This window comes from Aptenodytes forsteri, unplaced genomic scaffold, assembly GCF_000699145.1.
Source record: "Aptenodytes forsteri isolate BGI_AS27 unplaced genomic scaffold, ASM69914v1 Scaffold265, whole genome shotgun sequence".
Classification (NCBI taxonomy): Eukaryota; Metazoa; Chordata; class Aves; order Sphenisciformes; family Spheniscidae; genus Aptenodytes; species Aptenodytes forsteri.
The window spans coordinates 1,378,307-1,396,281 of NW_008796175.1; the positions used below are offsets into that span (position 1 = coordinate 1,378,307).

General features: G+C 47.7%; 1 protein-coding gene across 2 annotated transcripts in view; it reads left to right on the forward strand.

Annotated features, from left to right (window-relative positions):
- The first annotated feature begins 439 nt into the window (after positions 1-439).
- The window catches only part of MBNL3 (muscleblind like splicing regulator 3), a 59,734-nt gene continuing 42,198 nt past the window's right edge, over positions 440-17,975 (forward strand). For both annotated transcript variants that reach the window (XR_657975.2, XM_019474206.1), the window contains exon 1: positions 440-1,239. Coding sequence is in view for 1 of the 2 variants with exons in the window: in XM_019474206.1 (XP_019329751.1) it covers positions 1,066-1,239 (174 nt within the window). In the remaining variant the exon portion in view is untranslated. The remainder of the gene's footprint in view (positions 1,240-17,975) is intronic.

Genomic DNA, 17,975 nt, shown 5'->3' on the forward strand with positions numbered 1-17,975 from the left:
GCTTGGGCCGCTATGAAACGGTCTCTTTTATTGGTCGGCTGCCCGGGCCTGCTGCTGCAACGGTAAACGCCATTGGTCGCTTCCCTCCTCCCATGCGCAGCTTGGTGCGGGAAATGCCCCTGGTATCGACAATGGCTGCCGGGGCCGCGCCGCACCGCCGGGGGCCGGGCAGCCCCGCGCCCGCCTGAGCGGGGGCGACCGTCGGCTCGTGGCTGATTCTATTTCTCTTTTTCCTGCAGGTTGCTGAAAAGTGCCTTTCCTGAAGCCACCGCTGCTTGGATTTCTGTCTAGGGCTGCCTCTCTCTGCCCCTCGCCCCCCTCTCTTTTTAATTCGGCGTTGCTTGCGGTTCGTGCCCTGACGGCAACTCCTCCAGCCTTGCCCTTTTTTTTTTTTTTCTTTCCCTCCCCATTTACACGCAGTTTGCTCAGCCATTTTATTTTTTTTTCCTTCCCCCGAGTATGTAGCAATTATTTAAAAGAAAAGAAAGAGGAAAAAAAAAATCAGACGTCCTTTTGCTCGTTTTGATGCTTGCGAACCGTAATTTTTAGAAGCAAGAACTAGAAGGAAAAAAAAACCCCGAAGTTTTCTCCCCAAGGACCGAGACCATTCCACAAACTGAAGTGCTGCCAGCAGCATATGCTTTTTGCAAGAATAATTGAAACCATTAACTGGAGAGCACAGAATTCTTTTGAAAGTCTGCCAGTTATTTGCAAGTAACTTCGGCAGTGGCACAAAATATAACACTTATATTTTAACTTCTACAATTGCACTTTTAGGAGCTGGCCTCTAATTTGATTTTCAGTTGTTCTGATAAGATTTCTATTTTATGATTGGCTTTATGTTTAATTCTTGTTTAAACAAACACGATTTGACTTAAATGAAAACCTAAGTGCTGATGAATAGGAGTTCTACCAAAGCAACAAGTTAGTTATTTCTTCACGTTTAACTTGAATTCACTTTTTTACCCTTTTTTTAAAAAAAAAGAAGAAAAAAAAAGATCAGCAGTAAATATTGCCCTGAAGAAGGGTGCGATTGCTTGCATTTTAATTTTTGTTTTTTTTAATATGGCTGGGGAAGTTTCCCTTGTTCGTGATACAAAATGGCTGACGTTAGAAGTGTGTCGAGAGTTTCAGAGAGGTACTTGTTCTCGGTCTGATGCAGAGTGCAAGTTCGCCCATCCGTCACGGAGTTGCCATGTGGAAAATGGTCGAGTTATTGCCTGCTTTGACTCCCTAAAGGTGAGGACTGTCTAACGCGTGCATTACCTAAGCTCACTTGCTTTTCTCTCTCTTCCGAATGGCTCGGTGTGCTGGGGTATGGGATGTGCAGAACAACTGTTTATTGCTCTGTTTCTGCAGGGAGGATGCTGCTGGTGCAGGATGTAGCTCCTGAAATCTAGGTTGGGTCTGACATCAAGTGCAGTTGCCTGGAATGCCAGGCATCGCAGGGAGAGAGAGGATTTTATCCAGAGCGTTTTCTGATGGTAGCTCAGGTCTGATATAGCTGTCCTCGAAATGGAGAATGCACGTTGTAGGCAGCAAATGTAACTGAAATGAGAAAAGTAGAGAACTGAAACCCGGTGCTTTGTGTCCAGAGCGCGTCGGCTGTGGATTCGGCACAGGGATCTAAAATGTGCTTTTAATGAGCAGATGTGAAAGCAGCATTTTAAGATAATGAATCAGCTTTATGTGTATTTCCTGGAGACAGAATTGCAGATGCACTCTAACGCCGTCCTGTAGATGAGGAACAGCCAAAATATTTGGAGAGCAGTGCTCTCAGAAAAATGGGCGTTGGGAGAATGCTTTCCACAAGGGACAGGCAAACACGGTGGCTCTGCTAGGCCTGTCCGAGTTACAGCTGAGCCTTCTCGCTAGTGCTTATCTTTGCAGAGTCGATTTTGCAGGCAGTAGATGGCTCTTGGTTGCTTGTTGCTGTTGGATCTCCAGGGGTGACTTTAAAAATTTACCAAATACCCGGGGTCTGAGTCGGGACGGGGAAGGGGCAGAAGGGGAGATGGGCATCTCTGTTCGGGGTCGCTTCACCGCAGTTCTCAGGAAAGGAACATCCACTTCTTTTTTTCTTTTTCCCAAAAGTGTGACTCAAAGGTGTTTTAAATAGGATGGTAAAAACCCTGAGACAAATATGGATAACTGATTGCTTTTGAGAACTCTTGACATTGTGTTTAATGTTTTGATCAGAGTAATTAACCTGTTTGAGTTTCTAGAAGGAATCTGGTAAATTTTACAAGCTTAAAAGTTTTTCCTTGAACTTCAACTGTTGCTTGAAAAGATTTGGGTTTGTTTTTATGAACATAATGAGTAACAGAACTGGTGGAATTACATATGCACAGGTTCAGACCAGGGCTCCATCCGGTCTAACACGGGTTTACCCATTTTATTACTGTTTGTGGTTTCTTCATACTTTCACTTCTGTTCCATTTTACCAAGAAGTTCAAGCTTCCTATTTGCATTTGGTTTTGCTCTTTTTAATGCAATGACTTTTAGTTATACAGTGACTTTCAAATGTTCATTTACATTGCTGGTTTGTTGACAGTGAGAGACAAAAATATTTTTATCAGAGGGGAAAAAAAGTCATGTTCTTTATGCCCTTGAAACTTTTGAATTGTAGCCAGTGGCCGTGCAGATACTTTGAATGAAGAGATTAATATGTTTACATTTTATAGCATTTATTTGTGAACTGAAAGGAGTGCTGTCATACCATGTAGGGTAGTACCATGTCCCTTGCAGAACTTGCCTGGTGTTTGCAGCGTCCTGGGGAGGTGTCCGCTGTGCAGCCACCCAGCTTGGCTCGGCTCTGAGCTGCACTGTAGTCCAGTGTCAGCCAGTGGGTGATGCTTCCCCATGTGTGCTGGTTGGGGTGCAGTGTCTGCAGCACACCCAGGCTCTCTGTGCTGGCCCTTCTCTGCACAGCTGGGACTGTGAGATGTGCAGGACCAAGTGTATGGGCAGCTGGGGTTCAAATCTCACCCGCTGGCACGAGCGAACACTTCTCCCGCTTCAGCAGTGGGGAATGGGATGGGGAACACCATGTTGAGAAAGCAAAAAATGCCAAAGGAGTAGAGTATGATCTTCTACAGCTCAGTGTGTTTCCTGTGTAGCTGGCTGTTAACTAATGTTCTCGTTGCAGTTTCTTCTTGACACAGTAGCAGATGCCCAGTATGTGCTAGTTAAGTGGCCTGAATTTTCCAGGGAACAGATTTTCCAGATTTTTCAGGCTTATGAAAGCCTCGTGGAGGGCCGACAGCTCTGCCTTTGGGAAGTACACTGGGAGGAGAGGTCAGACTGTGCAGAGCACATGGCCAAGGGTTGATGGTGGGGCTGATTCTGCACCCCACTTCTCAAACAAGAAGTGGGTCTTGAAGCCCTTACTTCCTCCAGCCCTGTGGCTCTGGTTGTTCTCGCTGGGCAGAGCCCCAGTTCTGCTGTACCATGAAGAGGTGCAGTCCCCAACGCCGCAGCCTCCGTGTGTGTGTGTGTACACCATGCATTTCCCAGTGGAGATAACCGCCCTGGTGACTAAACTCTAGAACAATGGTCTTTCTGTTCTTGGGCTGGAGCTGGGCTTGCAAAGCCCTGTTTGCAATGGTATTGAGGGGCTCGTGGTCATAACGGTGGCCTCCCTTACTGGTGACTAGAGAGATGTTACGTTCTTAGACCTGTTAAAAAGAGGCTTTTCTTGCCCAACCTGTGGACATCTTTGTGCGCTCAGCCGCTGTTTCCCTCCGGCAGCTGTTGAACACTGACCCTCTCTCCTGCGGATGGCTCGATAGCTGCATAGTGCTCCTTTCATCTTTTCACGCCCTGCATTAGCAGAACATCTGTGTTGCTTTATTGGAGACAGGATATAGGATGCTTGCAGCTAATAAGTTTTCCCGTTGTCTTGCAGTTGCCCAGGACTTTGTTCAGAGGTTGCTTATCTGCATCCATTGTGTAGTGCTGTTCCTTGTTTTTTTTCTCACAGACCTCTTAAGCCTGAACAATGCCTTCATACAGGAACTTCTGATAACCCAGTGTACAATGGTTTCACCTCACTGGTCAGGTCATGCACAGCATCTATATGCTTACTGCATCTCACTTTTTTCTTTTTTTTTTTTCCCCCCCCCCTCAGTCTTATATAGTGGTTCTGCCTCTGTTGCAGTAGTAAGAGCAGTAATGCTTCCAGAAGCAGTCATGCTGCCTCAATGTGGGTTGTTTCACAGGTGAATGTGTGCTACCTGTAAGCTTGTGAAGAACACAGAGGACTCCTGAAGGTAATGGGGGGGCTTCACTGATGCTCGGGTGGGGTTCACCAGGGCATGCTCTGCAGGAGCGTTGTGTGGTTGTGCAATGCTTTGGTCATGAAATAGTCTTGATTAGGTTGCAAGTGCAGGGCTGGATCTTGCTGTCCTGAGCTGTGGTTCTTCAAAGGGGGAGTTTGCACATTTTGTAGGCAGCAGAAGGAACCTTTCTCAAGCAGATTGATATGAAACTTAAAAATAGTCCCTTGTGAGAAGCTGTTCACAGATTTGAATTGGATGCCAAGAGAGCTCTCACTCTCTACTCACGCTCGCCCCCTCGTTATTCTGGAAGAACAGTGTTGTCTGAATTAATTTGTGTGAATGGAAGGGCAAGCTGCACTGCTCGGTGGAGGGCAGTCCAGAGGCACAAGAGCCAGCCACCGTTGGGCCACCCCCCTTCCAGAAGTGACCACGAGGGCTGCTGGGCAGCGGCCAATGCTCTGCAGTACCTCCTAGGCAGGCCCCATGGCGCCTCTGAGACGTATTAACTGAAGGATAGGAGTGTTCTGTCATCGCTGTAAACCTAGATGGCCTTTGAGTTCATTCATTGGCTTCTCTCCTGGGCTTGGTGTGCACCGTCCTGTGCGTAGCTGGTGCTTTTTGCAAAGGTCAGAACACGGTTTGCTGGCTTGTGGCAATTCATACAAAGGCTTGGCGTGGCACTGCGATGGGCTGTCTGCAAGCGCTCATCAAGTCATTAACCTTCCTATTCAGGCTGGATCAGGCAGGCGTGGTATGAGCCTGTCTGATTCTTAATTCCCTGGCCAGCAAATCGTTAGTTGTGTTCTTCAGTTTCTAAAGATGGCAGGAAGGAAAAAAAGCACCTTGTTTTGTCACTAGAAACACTAATTGAGCATTAAGCTGAGAGATAGGTATTAGGAGATAGCGATGTATTATATAAAAATATGCAGGTAATGCACACCAGGTGTTCACAGAGGTTGAACCTCAACAGAGGTTGCTGCCAGCTTATACTGCTTGCAGTTTGAGTATCTGCACTATGGACTCATGGTTTAAAAAAAAAAATTACAAGCCCAGCTTTGTGGGATGTGTTATTGTTTTTTTTAAATTTGCTTTATGAATGTGGATGTTTCCATATGCAAATAAAAGTTTTGAAGAGCATTTTGAAAGACAAAATAGTGTGGTGAAAATTTCAGGGGTATGAATTTTGACTTTGGGAGGTCTAATTTAAAAAACATCGTTAAGCTATTGTATGTTTCAAAGCAGTTCTCTTCTATATAAAAAAAGGCAAGTTGTCTGTGAACAGGCATAAAATCAGGAGTTAAAAGTACAGTTTTGTCTAAATTGTCTGTTTTCCAAAAGAAGTGTTATTATCCGGTAACAGTATTCAAAGTCCCATGGCAATCTAAAAAGTTCACTGTGCTTGGGCAATAAATGTACCATATGATCTTGAAACTGGTGTACCTGAGGCTGTTCCTTATAGTTTTCATGCTAATTTGTACCTGTTTTCTGCTGACTTCACTAGAATTATTTCTGACTGTTACTGGTTTGCAATCAAATCTATTTTTTTAAATTTAAATAAACTCCAAACTAGGAAACAACTAAAAACACCCACTAAACTTAGCATATGGTTACTCTCTTACAGAGGAAGAAGAAAGCAAACAAAGCCATAGAGATATTTTTGGAGGCACTCTGACTGCATGTCTCAGCTCAATGTAATGGAGATGCAAATAAACCAGATGAACAATGTTGAGCCAAGTCACCTTTGTGAGAAACCTTTACTTTCCATTCATCATTAAGGCACTTACCTGCGTAGCGACAGCATTTGGTGATGAGAAGTAGATTTGCAGCAGCTTTCTGTCTTGTCTGGATGCTCGTGTGTCTTACGGCACATCATAAGGGCTTTTTATAACTACTGAATCAAACATTGAAAAGTGGGGAAAAATGTATTTAGAATTATTTATAAGAACTGTTGCTATTGTATTTCTCTTAAAGTAGAGTGGTACTTCAAGGAGAATAAGAGAGCTTAAATGAAAAAACAATATTTAGGTCTGATCCCTTCTTGTGTATCGGTTACAAGCAGCTCCATGTTTTTGCAGCGTAATTTAATTGGCACACATGCTGTGTATACTCTCTGCAATGTCTCCAGAAGGTTTTTGGCACAGCTGTGGGATGGAGACTACTGACGGAGAAGCTCACCTGGTGGTGCCTGTGGCTGAGCGTCTCCCAAGCCTGCCCCGGTGTCTGGACTGCAAATGCTCTCTGTTGGGGTCAGGCTGGTTACTTGGATGGTGTGTGACCTCCCTAGGCATGTTCAACTTCCCAGGGAAAGATATACCGTGTTGCTTTAATCTGCCTAACTGATCTTTCTGTAGGACAGAAGTCTGTGCAGAGCATGTTTGATTTATTTAGCATTATCCATAGGTTTCTCTCATGTCCCAGCAGTCTCACTTCATTTATCTGTGACTTTTTGACAGCTGAACCATGACAGATGAGCACTGGTGAATCTTGCTATCGTGGTTTAAAAGGTTGCTGCCCTGAGCTGTCCCTTTGTTTCTCCATTGCAGGTTACTGCCTCTACAGCAGGGTTAGCAGGAGGACAGAGTGCCTTAGATGCTGAACATGAAGTCCAATGTCCGAGCTGAAATCCCCTTGGTCCTGGCTCCATGTGGATGTGCTGGGTGATGAATGCATGTAACTGGAAGCAGGCTGGTGTTATCTGGTGACTCTGCTGCAGGGGTAGCAGTAGTCAGCAAGGGACGGGAAATTCTTATTCATTGCAGCTATTTGCAAAGATGTAAGGCAGAGTCCTTGGCAGGAACTCCTTGTCTATGCTATAAAGCAAGCAGGTGATTTTTGAGGCGTGCTGTGGAGGGAGAAAGGATTGGCCTTGTCCTTATTTCCATTAGGTCCTTCTGGTGTTGTCCAGGGGTAACATGGCAAAAAAGACGGGATGTCCATAGGTTTCCTGGTGCATAGTCTAGTTTTGGTGCCACCCTGAAGGGGTGCTCCCTTATTAGCTGATTGCTGGAAGACTGGAGGAAGTCCTGGGAGTACTATGTAGCTCTGATGGAAACTGTGAGAAGTGAGACCCATCCCAGCATAGAGGGCTTCGTGGGGGCTCCTGGAGATACGAGCTGGAGGGGCCACACTGTTACTGCCAGTCAGTGCAGAGATTGCTGCCATCAGTACAGAGGTGGATGTTAAGAGCCTGTGAGAAAGCTTGCAGGGAGTTGTCTGAAAGGGAAATGCCCTCCAAAGCTATCAGTGAGACACTTGTAGTAGTAGCAGTAGTTAAATACTTGGAGTTCACATTTTCCTAATTGATTAGGCTTGGGCAATTTCCTCTTGAAAGTGTTTGTCCCTCATATGCCAGATTGGCCTACCTAACAGACCTCAGACTCTTACTCATGTGGAGGGTGCCTATTAGATGAATTTAGGTATTTGCTTTGCAGTGGGTGCTTGGCAAATCTAAGCGTCTATGTTGCTTTCCCCATGTAAAGCTGTAGGACTTGTTGCACAGGCTTGGTCAATGTGGAGACATTCATCAACTAATATCAGTAACAGTGAAAGTCACTTCTGAGCACTTTTCTCCCTATCCGCCATGTTTTCCTGTGGAGAGGAGTATGTCTCTTCTTGCCACCCTCTCCCACCTCTGGTAGATCTCTTGCATTATCCCACATCTGACTCCTTTGATGGCACAAGGCAATGTGACTCTTCCCCTGCCCAGTGTGTGGCATTGCTGAAGCCAGGCCTGGGACTGAGAGTCTCCAAGGTGGTCTTCTTGCTCTTGGGGTGGCTCTGCCCTGATGAGTATCAAAGCATCAGTGTGGAGGGACCCTGGTGGGTCTTTGGTGCCCATCTTGTGCTGCAAGGTGAATTCATTGGGACTCTTCTTCTGCCCTCCCATGGGTACCGGTAAGTGGAGTGTCTTGGCAGCCCTCCTGGAGTGCCTGAGGGGTGGGCAACCCCCCCTGGGGCAAGACCAGGGTTTGACTCATCAGGGGGACGCGGAACAGATCTCCTGTCTGTGGCAGTGCACGGTCACAGGGTAACACCAGGTCTGGCTTTGTGTTTGTAGAAATGTCCTCTAAAGGTCTTCTGTTTCTGAACATGGAGAGCACTCTCTGTGCCCCAGACCTCATGACCCCACATATCTCTTGAGGGCTTGCCCGCAAAGGGGCAGATGCCTTTGCTGTTACCCCATGTTTGGGGGTGCCAGTCTCATGCATGGTGTCCCTGGGTCAGGTTCAAGAGGCTGGCAGAGGTGTGGGTGCAGGCTGGCATGTTGGGAGGCACTCTTGGTGCAAGGGGCAGGCACAGGACCACCGTCCTTCTTTTCTTTCTTCCTGCAGCTAATGAATTAATTTATTACAGCTTTTCCTTGGGCCTCAGACTTGTGTGCATTTTCCCTTGAACATGTTGGAAAGCAGAGCAGTGGCTACAAATTTGTCCCGAGACCGCACTTTGGAGGACAGCCTCTTCGGGGAGGCAGGCCAAGCAAATTCAGCAGTGTTGTTTTCCTGCCAGCCTCTCCTCTCCTCACCAGCTAGCCATGGCAATGCAGGGCCTCCGCTCCTGTTTGCAGTTCACATTGCCCCGGTCTTCTCCATGTGGCACGAGCAAACCACCATCCCCAAAAGATAAAGCCAGCAGCATTTACATTATTAATATCAGCCAAAAGTAACCTTGGTTTTCTGGTTGGGAAGATGATGGTAAAGTGCTGACTGCTGCTCACACTTGCCTAAAAAAGCAGGAGAGAAATTCTTTTGGGATGTGACTCTAAACCCTTCCGAGCTGCTGCGTGCGCTTAAGCAGATACATTTTGAAACCTTTTATGGGCATATTGCAATGTTGCACGGGCCATGGCATGCCACCTCCTGCTCCTGAGGCTTACTTTCTTTTTTTAAGGGCAAAGCCCTCCAGATTGAGGTTCCAGTTCTGCAAAATACTTAAGCCTGATTTTAAGCACTGTAGAATTCCTGTGGGCAGCAAAGAGCTCCTTGTGCTGAAGTGAGCTGTTGCATCAGGTTTTGAGAGAGGGAAACGGTCCTCAGCTGTTCTCTGAAGGGGGAGAACTGCCTGTGGTTGTCTCCTCTGCCACCTTTGGCTTTCCAGTTTGGGCGAGTTTCTTTGCACATGCTCAGTGCATGCACCTGGAGCTTGCAGTCCTGCCAAGTCTGCTTGGATCTGCAAGGACAAGCTCTGTGCCTGTGACCCAGTGCAAATGCAATGTGGTGCTCTGCAAGCCCCAAGGGTTTCCTCTGCGCTGGAAGGAGGGAGATGGGGCGCTGAAGCCCAGCTAGCAAGTGGCAGCCCTTGCGTTTACTCTTGCATGGCTGTGAGTCAGAAGTTGGCCCAAGGGAGCATGGAGGGTTGTATGTTTGTACAGTAAGCTCTGGCATCTCAATATGTGCCATGCTCCAAGGCGTGGCACTGCCAGATCCACGTGGGGAAGGAAGTTCAAGCTTTACATCTTCCAGCCCTGATCTATAGCAGTAGCTAACACTGGGATTCAAATAGACGCCCCAAACCTGCAAGTCCCTATCCCTGGACAGAGTTTGGGGCAAAGAAGATCCTTGTAAACATGGAGCCACACTTGGCCATAGTGTCCTGTCTTGCTGCTGTGTCAATGAAGCTACCTAGCTACTTCTCTTGCTCATGATTGCATTAGCCCAATGAAGCCAGCTGGGGGAGAGGCGGTGGAAGATGCTTGCGAGGAGAATGACTCTGAATGAGCATGTGGAGTTGGTGGATTTCTTCAGCGACATAGCGTCAGTTTGATGTAAGCCCTTTGCTGACAATAGCTTTCTGCCACTTGGTTCACCCATCTGAAGGAGGGTGCAGTAACATGCATTTATGTAATTGAGCTGTTTGGAAGCTTTAAAACAAATATAAACAAGATGTGCCAGGCTTTCTGGAGAGCCCATCATCTGACATCTCCCACAGAGCATTTAAGTAAGTGGTTAGATTTCCAAGTGAGGAGCTGAGCTCTTTGAAAATCTGCCCCTATAAATATTGTTTTGCTGGCATTAAAATAAATGCTTTGAGGCACTTGGGTGAATGTTGTCCCATACAGGCACAGTTTTACTTATGGCTTATTAATGTTGTTTTATTGCTTTTCATAAAACAGCAGAGAACCAGGCACTGACTTCCTTCTTTGCCCCATGTAGCCTCTCATGCCACGTCTGATGACGACCTTTTGATTAGAGGAAAGGCCAAGGATTTGGAAAGCCAGCTTTCAAAGCCTTGCGATGATGCAGGCCACTTTAAAGTGTTGTAATGTCAGTCTCTGTGCCTAATTGCACTTTTTGACCTCACAGGAGCAGTACAAAGAAAATGCCTTTGAAGACTGAGTGGAGCTGAGCTACTGTAGTAACAAGACTCTGGGTGTTTTAGACAGATGTCCTAACTGAGTAAGCATTTCAAACCCTGGCTCCTAAATGAATAGCTATCAAACGCAGTTAGTTCTTCCGCAAGTTTATCCGTCTGTTACGAAAGCTCCCTCTCCTGTAATGGCAGTGAAAATATTCAGCTTAACCATGGCGAACGTGTTAGGAAAATAAAACCTTTTTGCTGTCCATGCAGTAGAAAGTACATGGCACAAAAGTAATGCTGATCTCTGCTCTCGGCAGCCTTGGCACTTCTGACTATGAACATCTGGTTAGTGTTTGGCCTTGGTTTTGGGTTTCAGTGATGTGGTTACTCAGTGTCCCCACCGTCAGAGGAGTTGGAGGCTGTTGATGCTGGAGTGATGGGTTTTTAACCTCTAACTCTGCTTTTTTACCTCCTCTGTCTAAAGCCAGCACCTGGGCATGGCTCTGCTGTTCTCTGTGTGCTTGAGCTCCAAGCTGGAAAGTTGGGAGCTGGAGGTGCCTTTCTGCAACATTTAGCTTAAAGCTGTGGGGAAGGTGCGTATTCCTGAGGGGGGACAATTGGCTTGCTGGGACGTGAGTGTACTCAATCCAAGCAATTCCCCAAGTTTGTAGTGAAATGTTATGGCAGATGGCCCGCTTACAATGCGGTATATTATTAGAACCATGATCGGTGCTAATAAGGTCATTGGCAGTGGGGGGAGGAGGTCAGTGTCTGATGTGTTTGAAAGGTGGCAGCCTGCGCTCTGGGGGAGAAGTTTTCTCTTACTGTACTGGAATGTGAATGTTTAATCTGGCTGCACAGTAGACAGAAAGACCCACCGCCCAGCCCAGTGGGGATGCTGGGGATGCTGCTGGCCCCAACCCCTCACTGAGGTAGGTGTGCAGAGCACTGTTAAAAAGTGGAGACAAATTCTGCTTTAATTAACAATCCCGAGAATGGGAACCAGGAGCAGTTTAGCTAGTCCTACAGACCGGGTATGGTATCACAAGGTATTGCACAGTCAGGTGACTGATTAGTGGTGTGCACTGAGTTTTATCATGCCTCTGAACATACTCTGCATTAACACAGCACTTGCTTTTAGCTGGTCTCTCCTACACAGGTATTAAAAAAAGCCCCAAAACAACTGCTACAGACAGGAGTGTCAGGATCAGCTGAGTTGCATTAGTGATGCCCACATCTCTGCCCAGCAGTACCCACACAAGGTTCTGATGAGGATTTAAGCCGTTAGCCTAAACTGTGCTGCTTTAACTCTATTTGTCTCATTACTTCTGCTTTGAGTAAGCAGCTCTGGGGTGCTGTGAGCAGCTCTGGATGCTTATTGAGAGAAAACAGCTCTCAAACAGAGGGGCAGTTGGGAAAGCACAGAGCATCTAGCTGGGGTGGAGGAGATGGCCAGGAGCAGCACAGACGTGGCGGAGCTGCAGCCAGCCTGCCTGAGAGCACAGCCGTCATTAGATGGTGCTTCCCTAAATCCTTATTATCCGCAGGGGCACGGCTGGTGCTGGGAACAGTCACACGGAGATTAGGTCCTTAAAGAGCCCCACCACAACCGAGCAGTTTGAAAACAAAACCTCAGCGTGTAATCCTAACCATCCTGGCCGATCCTGCTGACCGGCGTTTCTTCCTCTTGCTGTCAGCTCCTGAAGGATCAGAGTGTGAGTAAAGCTTGCTTTCTTGCCATTAAGTGATGCTTGATCCCGCATGGCTGGTTCGTACAGCATTGTGCTGCGTGCAGTGCTTGGGCTCTGCTCCCGGTGTCCCTTCCACGTGGTGCTGCAGATACCAAGTGCTGGATGACTTTGGTAGGAGGAAGCAAGAGCCTTGCAGGCTTGGACATTTCAGCCCATGCAGTAGCGCTTGAGGGGCCAGGGCAGCAGGGAGTTGAAAGCCGGACGTGTAGATTGAGCCTTCAAGGAGGGCTTGGAGGGTCATCCAGATATGGCAGAGATGATGGTGTTTGAGGTCAACTGTAGGAAGGAAAGCACTTTCCTCCCCGTGAGGGAATCTTGTTTCATAAAACAGTGGATTTCCAAGACAGAGAGTTGTCTTTGGAGGGGATGTCGCTCCTTCCCAAATGCTCTAGGGGAAGGTGTTAAAGATGCATCTGGTGCTTTCTGCAGGAGCCCTCCCAAATCTTGCTCCCATGGCACAAGACTTGCAGCCTCATGCCCTGTTTCTCCTTTCTGCTCTGTTTCCTCCTCTCCCCCAGGCTTGTTTGTCCCCGAGCCCTCCTGCAGCTCCACTGTCCTCTCCGTCCCTGTTGTTAGGTGTGGTGTCTGCGGAGACTGAACAAGGCAACCCGGGAAGTCTCTTGCCCTCCACCTCTCCTGTTGCTTCAGCAGTCATTTTTATTTCTCGGTGCATCTGGTGCGCTTGCAGATGAAGAAGTAATCATCATGGTTACTTCCCCACAGACTTTGGCTCCCCGCTGTGTCAGTCGTGTTGCCTGTAAAGCCTCTGTGGCATGCTGCAGGGTGGGAGCTGGAGCAAGGCAAGTAGGCTGAGTGACTCAGAGGCACTTGGAGGAAGAGCGCCGTCAGGGTTCATAAAAGCAGGACAGAGATGTCTGAAACCTTCACGGAGCTGCAAGAGATGGACCGTGAGGGAAGGAGGTGGGGGTGACTCCAGGGAGGAGCAGAGCGGCTCCCCGGGGCACTCTCCCATGGGACAGGGAAGCTTGGGGATGCGGCAAGGCCCCCTGCCACCCATCACTGTCGGCTTTATCAGCATCTGCTGGCTGGTGCAGCGCAGCGGGGCGCAGATTACCCCGCAGCACCAGCACAGCCTCCCTGCCAGCTCTGCGTCACGCTTCGGTCTCCAGAGCCCACTCAGACTGCTCCTGCGCCACAGTTGGGAGAGTTGAGGGGTGGGGGAAAGTCCCTTGGGGCCTGAAAGGCAAATGGGCAGGATTGCTTTTAGCTAGCGATACAGAGATGGGAAGGGCAGGCTGCCTGCTGCCAGGAGGCAGGAGCTCAGAAAGCATCAAGGGCATCGCAGCCGCAGCTGCAGCAGTCCAGCACGGAGCGGCTGGCATGCAGTCTCAGTGTGGCTGAGGCTTCCCCTAGCCACCTGGGGTTTTTCCACCAAGTCTGGTGTATTTAGACTGGAAACTCTTCAGGCTGGGACTCTCTCATTCTGTGTTTGGGTAGTAATCGGAGCAGGACCCTGAGCTGTAGCATCGATGAGTATTTGTATTCCCACAGCCAAAAATCCCCTGCTGTGGCCTTGTGCGATAAAGCACAGATTGAATTAAGAGGATTTTCATTGTTGTTTTGTGTTTCTCTGTGTGGGTTTTTTTGAAGAGTCCATGGTAATGTAAAATCTTTAGAAGTCTTTACTCAGAGCTCACATTAGCTAGGACAGAAATATCACTGAATTTTTTGTTGTTGTTGTTTTGATTGTGCTAATTCTTAGAGAACGATTTTAAGCATCTTTTCAGAGCTTAGCCCAGCCAGAGGAAAAGTGTTAGCACTTTCCTTAATATTTCTTCTTTCTTTGTATCAGAGGTACTTGCACAAAAGTTTGCGCAGGGATTTCCGCCAGGGCCCTATCAGAAGTCCATCTATCTTGGTTTAAGCCAGTGAGAGCATTTTTTCCAGCCGGGTGTTCGCTGACGTCGGCACTGGTCGTGCTGCATTCCAGACTCACTAATGACACTGGAGCTTCTTTGCAGCTACTCCTCTCACGTGGCTGGAGAGGCTGCAGATGTCCTCAGGAAAGGTCACTCTTCCTTGCAGAAAAAAGTCTAGCCTGATGCGGTATGGGCCCATCTCACCTAAAAGCAAATGAATGTTTGCATCGCAGCTGACTCATCCTGGCTGTACCCAATCAGGGCAGTGAAAGGTCTTTTTCTTGTTGCCCTTTTAGGAAGGGATCGTGCTGCGTCTGAAGGTATCTCTTGTCAGTGGCAGAAGTAGAATACATGAGGTCAGGTGACTGCCTGCCTGCCTAAGGAAGTCATGTTGTCAAGATTGCTTTCTAATAGAAAACAGCCTTTAAAAGCTAATCCTTGCATTCCTCCTCGTCTACAAAAGGTTGAGCATCAGGCGGTCTGTACTGCACTGGTGACCGGGACAAGGATAAGCAGCTCAGAGTAGAAGTTGAATGCAGGAGTTTGGAAAGCAGAGCAGTAATACGGAAAGGGCAGAAAAACTCCACAGTAATTTGATCAGTTTGCTTTTTTTGACTGAAGCCTGAATAAGCAAGTGTGTCCGCATGGATATGCTTTAGTTGCTTCTACCTCCCCCAGCTTTTCTCTCCTGCTCTCAAACCTAAATAAGTGTATCTGGCAGTTATTAAAAACACAGACTGCAAAACCCCAAGCAAATGAAATGAAAGCTGGGACAGACAGACGAACGGACACACATGCGTGCACACACGCGACACATTCCTTTCTTAGCTGTTCTGGCACTTATACCAGTGCCACTCAGAGGAAAATTTAGGTCAGGATTTCTGGCATGGCAAAAGTTGCATCCTGCGGGAGAAAGTGGATACATCCACCCAGTAAGGCTGTACAACCTTTTCAGTGTCCTGTCCTACAGCTCTTGTTACAGGAGAGGGAACAGATCTAATCAGCGGCTACATGGAATTAACCTTTCAGCATCTGAAATAATGGCTTCTACAAAATGCATTATCTGTTAATCCCCATTCCTGGCATTGCGTGGAGAAAACAGAACTTTCTTTCTAGATTTTGGGGTCTTTGGGCTCTACATCACGTAGTGACTCTGAATTCTGGGTCTATAGGTCAGCATGGAGTACAGGGTGAGCAGAAAGCCTCCTTGAGCAGGCTGCCTTGCAGCCTCCGTGTTGACTTATGTCCTGGGAAGGGTTTATTACTTGACTGTACGCAGTTAGGAACAAGAGCACACTTTGGCTGAGCGAGGTAGGGAGTGTGAATCTGCACGGACCCTCACGAGACTCCATAACAGACTGGGGCAACAGGGGTCTGCGAGGAGTGTTGTAATTAGGACAGGTAGAAGTTTTGCTCTGGCTGAGGCTGTTTTTATAAATCCGTCATAAAGTAACAGGGTTTCAGGTATTGGCACAGAATTTGGCATCCTGTCCCTTAAGGCTGGCTGCCTGTGTGGTACTTGTGACTAGTGCATGTGAACTGCAGTTAAATATGTCCCACTGCTTGCAGTTTTAGCCCAGAACTGTATTATTGCAAAATTCTCCTTTTGCCCATAGAGATGGCAGCACATTAGCTTTGGCATTGCAAGCCCATCGTGTTTACCTCCATGGAAAAAGGCCTGTCCTATTGCTGCTGCGGCTTATTGCGCTGCTTCGTGGACTCAAGTCCTAACAAACATTTACACTGCCTTAACCTCTCTTTCACTTGAGACGGTAGCAAAGATCGGTCACATATCTGTTTTCTAGTGCCAGGCACTTCTTAAAGAGCACTTCTGAAGGTGTTTTCTTAAAAGAAGAATCCCCTCTGAGACTTAAATGTGCATATGTTACTGGCTGTAATAAACAACACGCTAAAATAGATCAGTCTGCAAAAGCTAACTGAGGTGGAATATTTGCCTAGGGCAAGGCAGGCTTTTTCTTTTTGTTTGTTTTTTTCTTTGGTTTTCTTCCTTCCTTTCTCTTCAAACCTTGCTGCCTCCCAGATGAAGGAGGGCTGTGATTCAATGTTGCTTGGCCTGGATGCCCTCTTTGGAAGCCAGGGCCCGTGTGAGATGTGTGGTCCTGGCCTGCTGTGCTTAGCAGGCTGCAAGAGCTCTCTTGAAGGTGCTTTTTGTATCTGCATCTTTAATCCTCTGACCAGCAGCAAGTTCATTATACCATGGGTGTGAAATCTGAGGCCTGGCATGGACCAGAAAGATTTGGGGTCCTTGCTCAGAGACAAGTGAGAGCATGTGGAGTTGATGGCACGCGGTCAGCCCTTCTCCTGGTGGTCTGGTAGCTTCTCCGCTAAGCTGGAGCAAAGGGGAGGTGGGGTGCTGTGCACAAACCTGCCCGGCACGTCTGGCTGAAATAGGAGCACGAGGTCACAGCTTGGTCTTTGGTGGACCTAACTGTAGCCAGAGAGGCACTGCTATGGGAGAAAGTGGCTGGAGGGGTGGGCTTCAATGTGCAGCAGGGAAGAGACGAATGGGAAGCAGTGAAGGGAGCCGAGCAATGGGACAGAGAGGAGTGAGAGTAGGAGAGGAGCTGGGGACATCAGTGGGCAGCCATCAGGGTGAGGAGTAGGGGGAGCTGCCTTTGCTCTCTGTCTCTCTGCTGTTAAGCCAAGAGCAGAAAGGTGTCCTCTGCCTTGGAGCATCAGAACCCTGGGCTCTGACGGATGTCTGGGAGCAAATCTTGGCTTGCAGTGGCAAGCAACTGCTCCCCTGCAGTCACCTCCTTCAGTGGCTTAAGCTAATGCACAGAGGGACTATCGCGTCCTGTTCTGACACCTCTTGGTGCTTCCAGCCAAAGGGTGGAAAGCCGGAGTGTCAGTGCCATGCTGTGCCCCAGCAGGAGTCATCAGCATGCTTAGCAGAGCCCTGCCAGCATCCTTTCCTGCTCAGGGTGCTGCTGCGTTACCCCCGGCAGCCCCTCAGTAGCTGAGGCTGAAGCACATCCTGCACAGTTATTTTTTCCAGACTGAAGATTTTCCCTGGGAATTGTCAGCCCAGATGGAATTAATTTTTTTTAAAGTTTTTTCATTATTTTTTGAAAACCAGGAATCTGTTTATGCCCATTAAGCTTTTGCTTTCTGAGCAAAGCAACAACACAAACAAAAATTGGACTAATCCTCAGTTGGTAAATTGTTATATTCTGCCAAGTTCTTAAAAAAAAAAAAAAAAAAAAGCAGCCACCCACAAATCTCCTTTTATTTGCAGTTTCATTTTGCTCTCCAAAACGCAGTGAGAATGAGGTTTTCTGAGCATGGCTTTGCCCTCTGCAGGACAGGAGGGAGGGTGTGGGTTGGACACTTAGTTATCAATCTCTGTGCTTCCCTGTTTGCTTTGTCCCTCGTGTAAACTCAAGGAGCGAGGCTGCCAGAGGCGGTCATGCGTCCGATATTTGTATTCATGAACACAGTGCTTTAACATTTATTCTCCTGGGCTTTAATGTACTTTGCTTGGTTCTGTCTACGTGTGGTTTGCCTGCTGCAATTGCAATATTCAACAGACACTGTAGGTAGAGGAAGGTCAGAAGCATCAACTTTCCATATGACCTTGACAGATTCAATCAGCTGGTGAAAGTTGTAGAATTGGATTATGGGATTTGCAATGAAAAAGTGGTTTAAGGGACAAGAGAAATTACACTTGGTATTTTCAAAAGCTGGCCTGGTGTAACAGCAATCAGGAGGGACAGAACTGAGGGAGACGAAAGGTGGAAGACGTATTA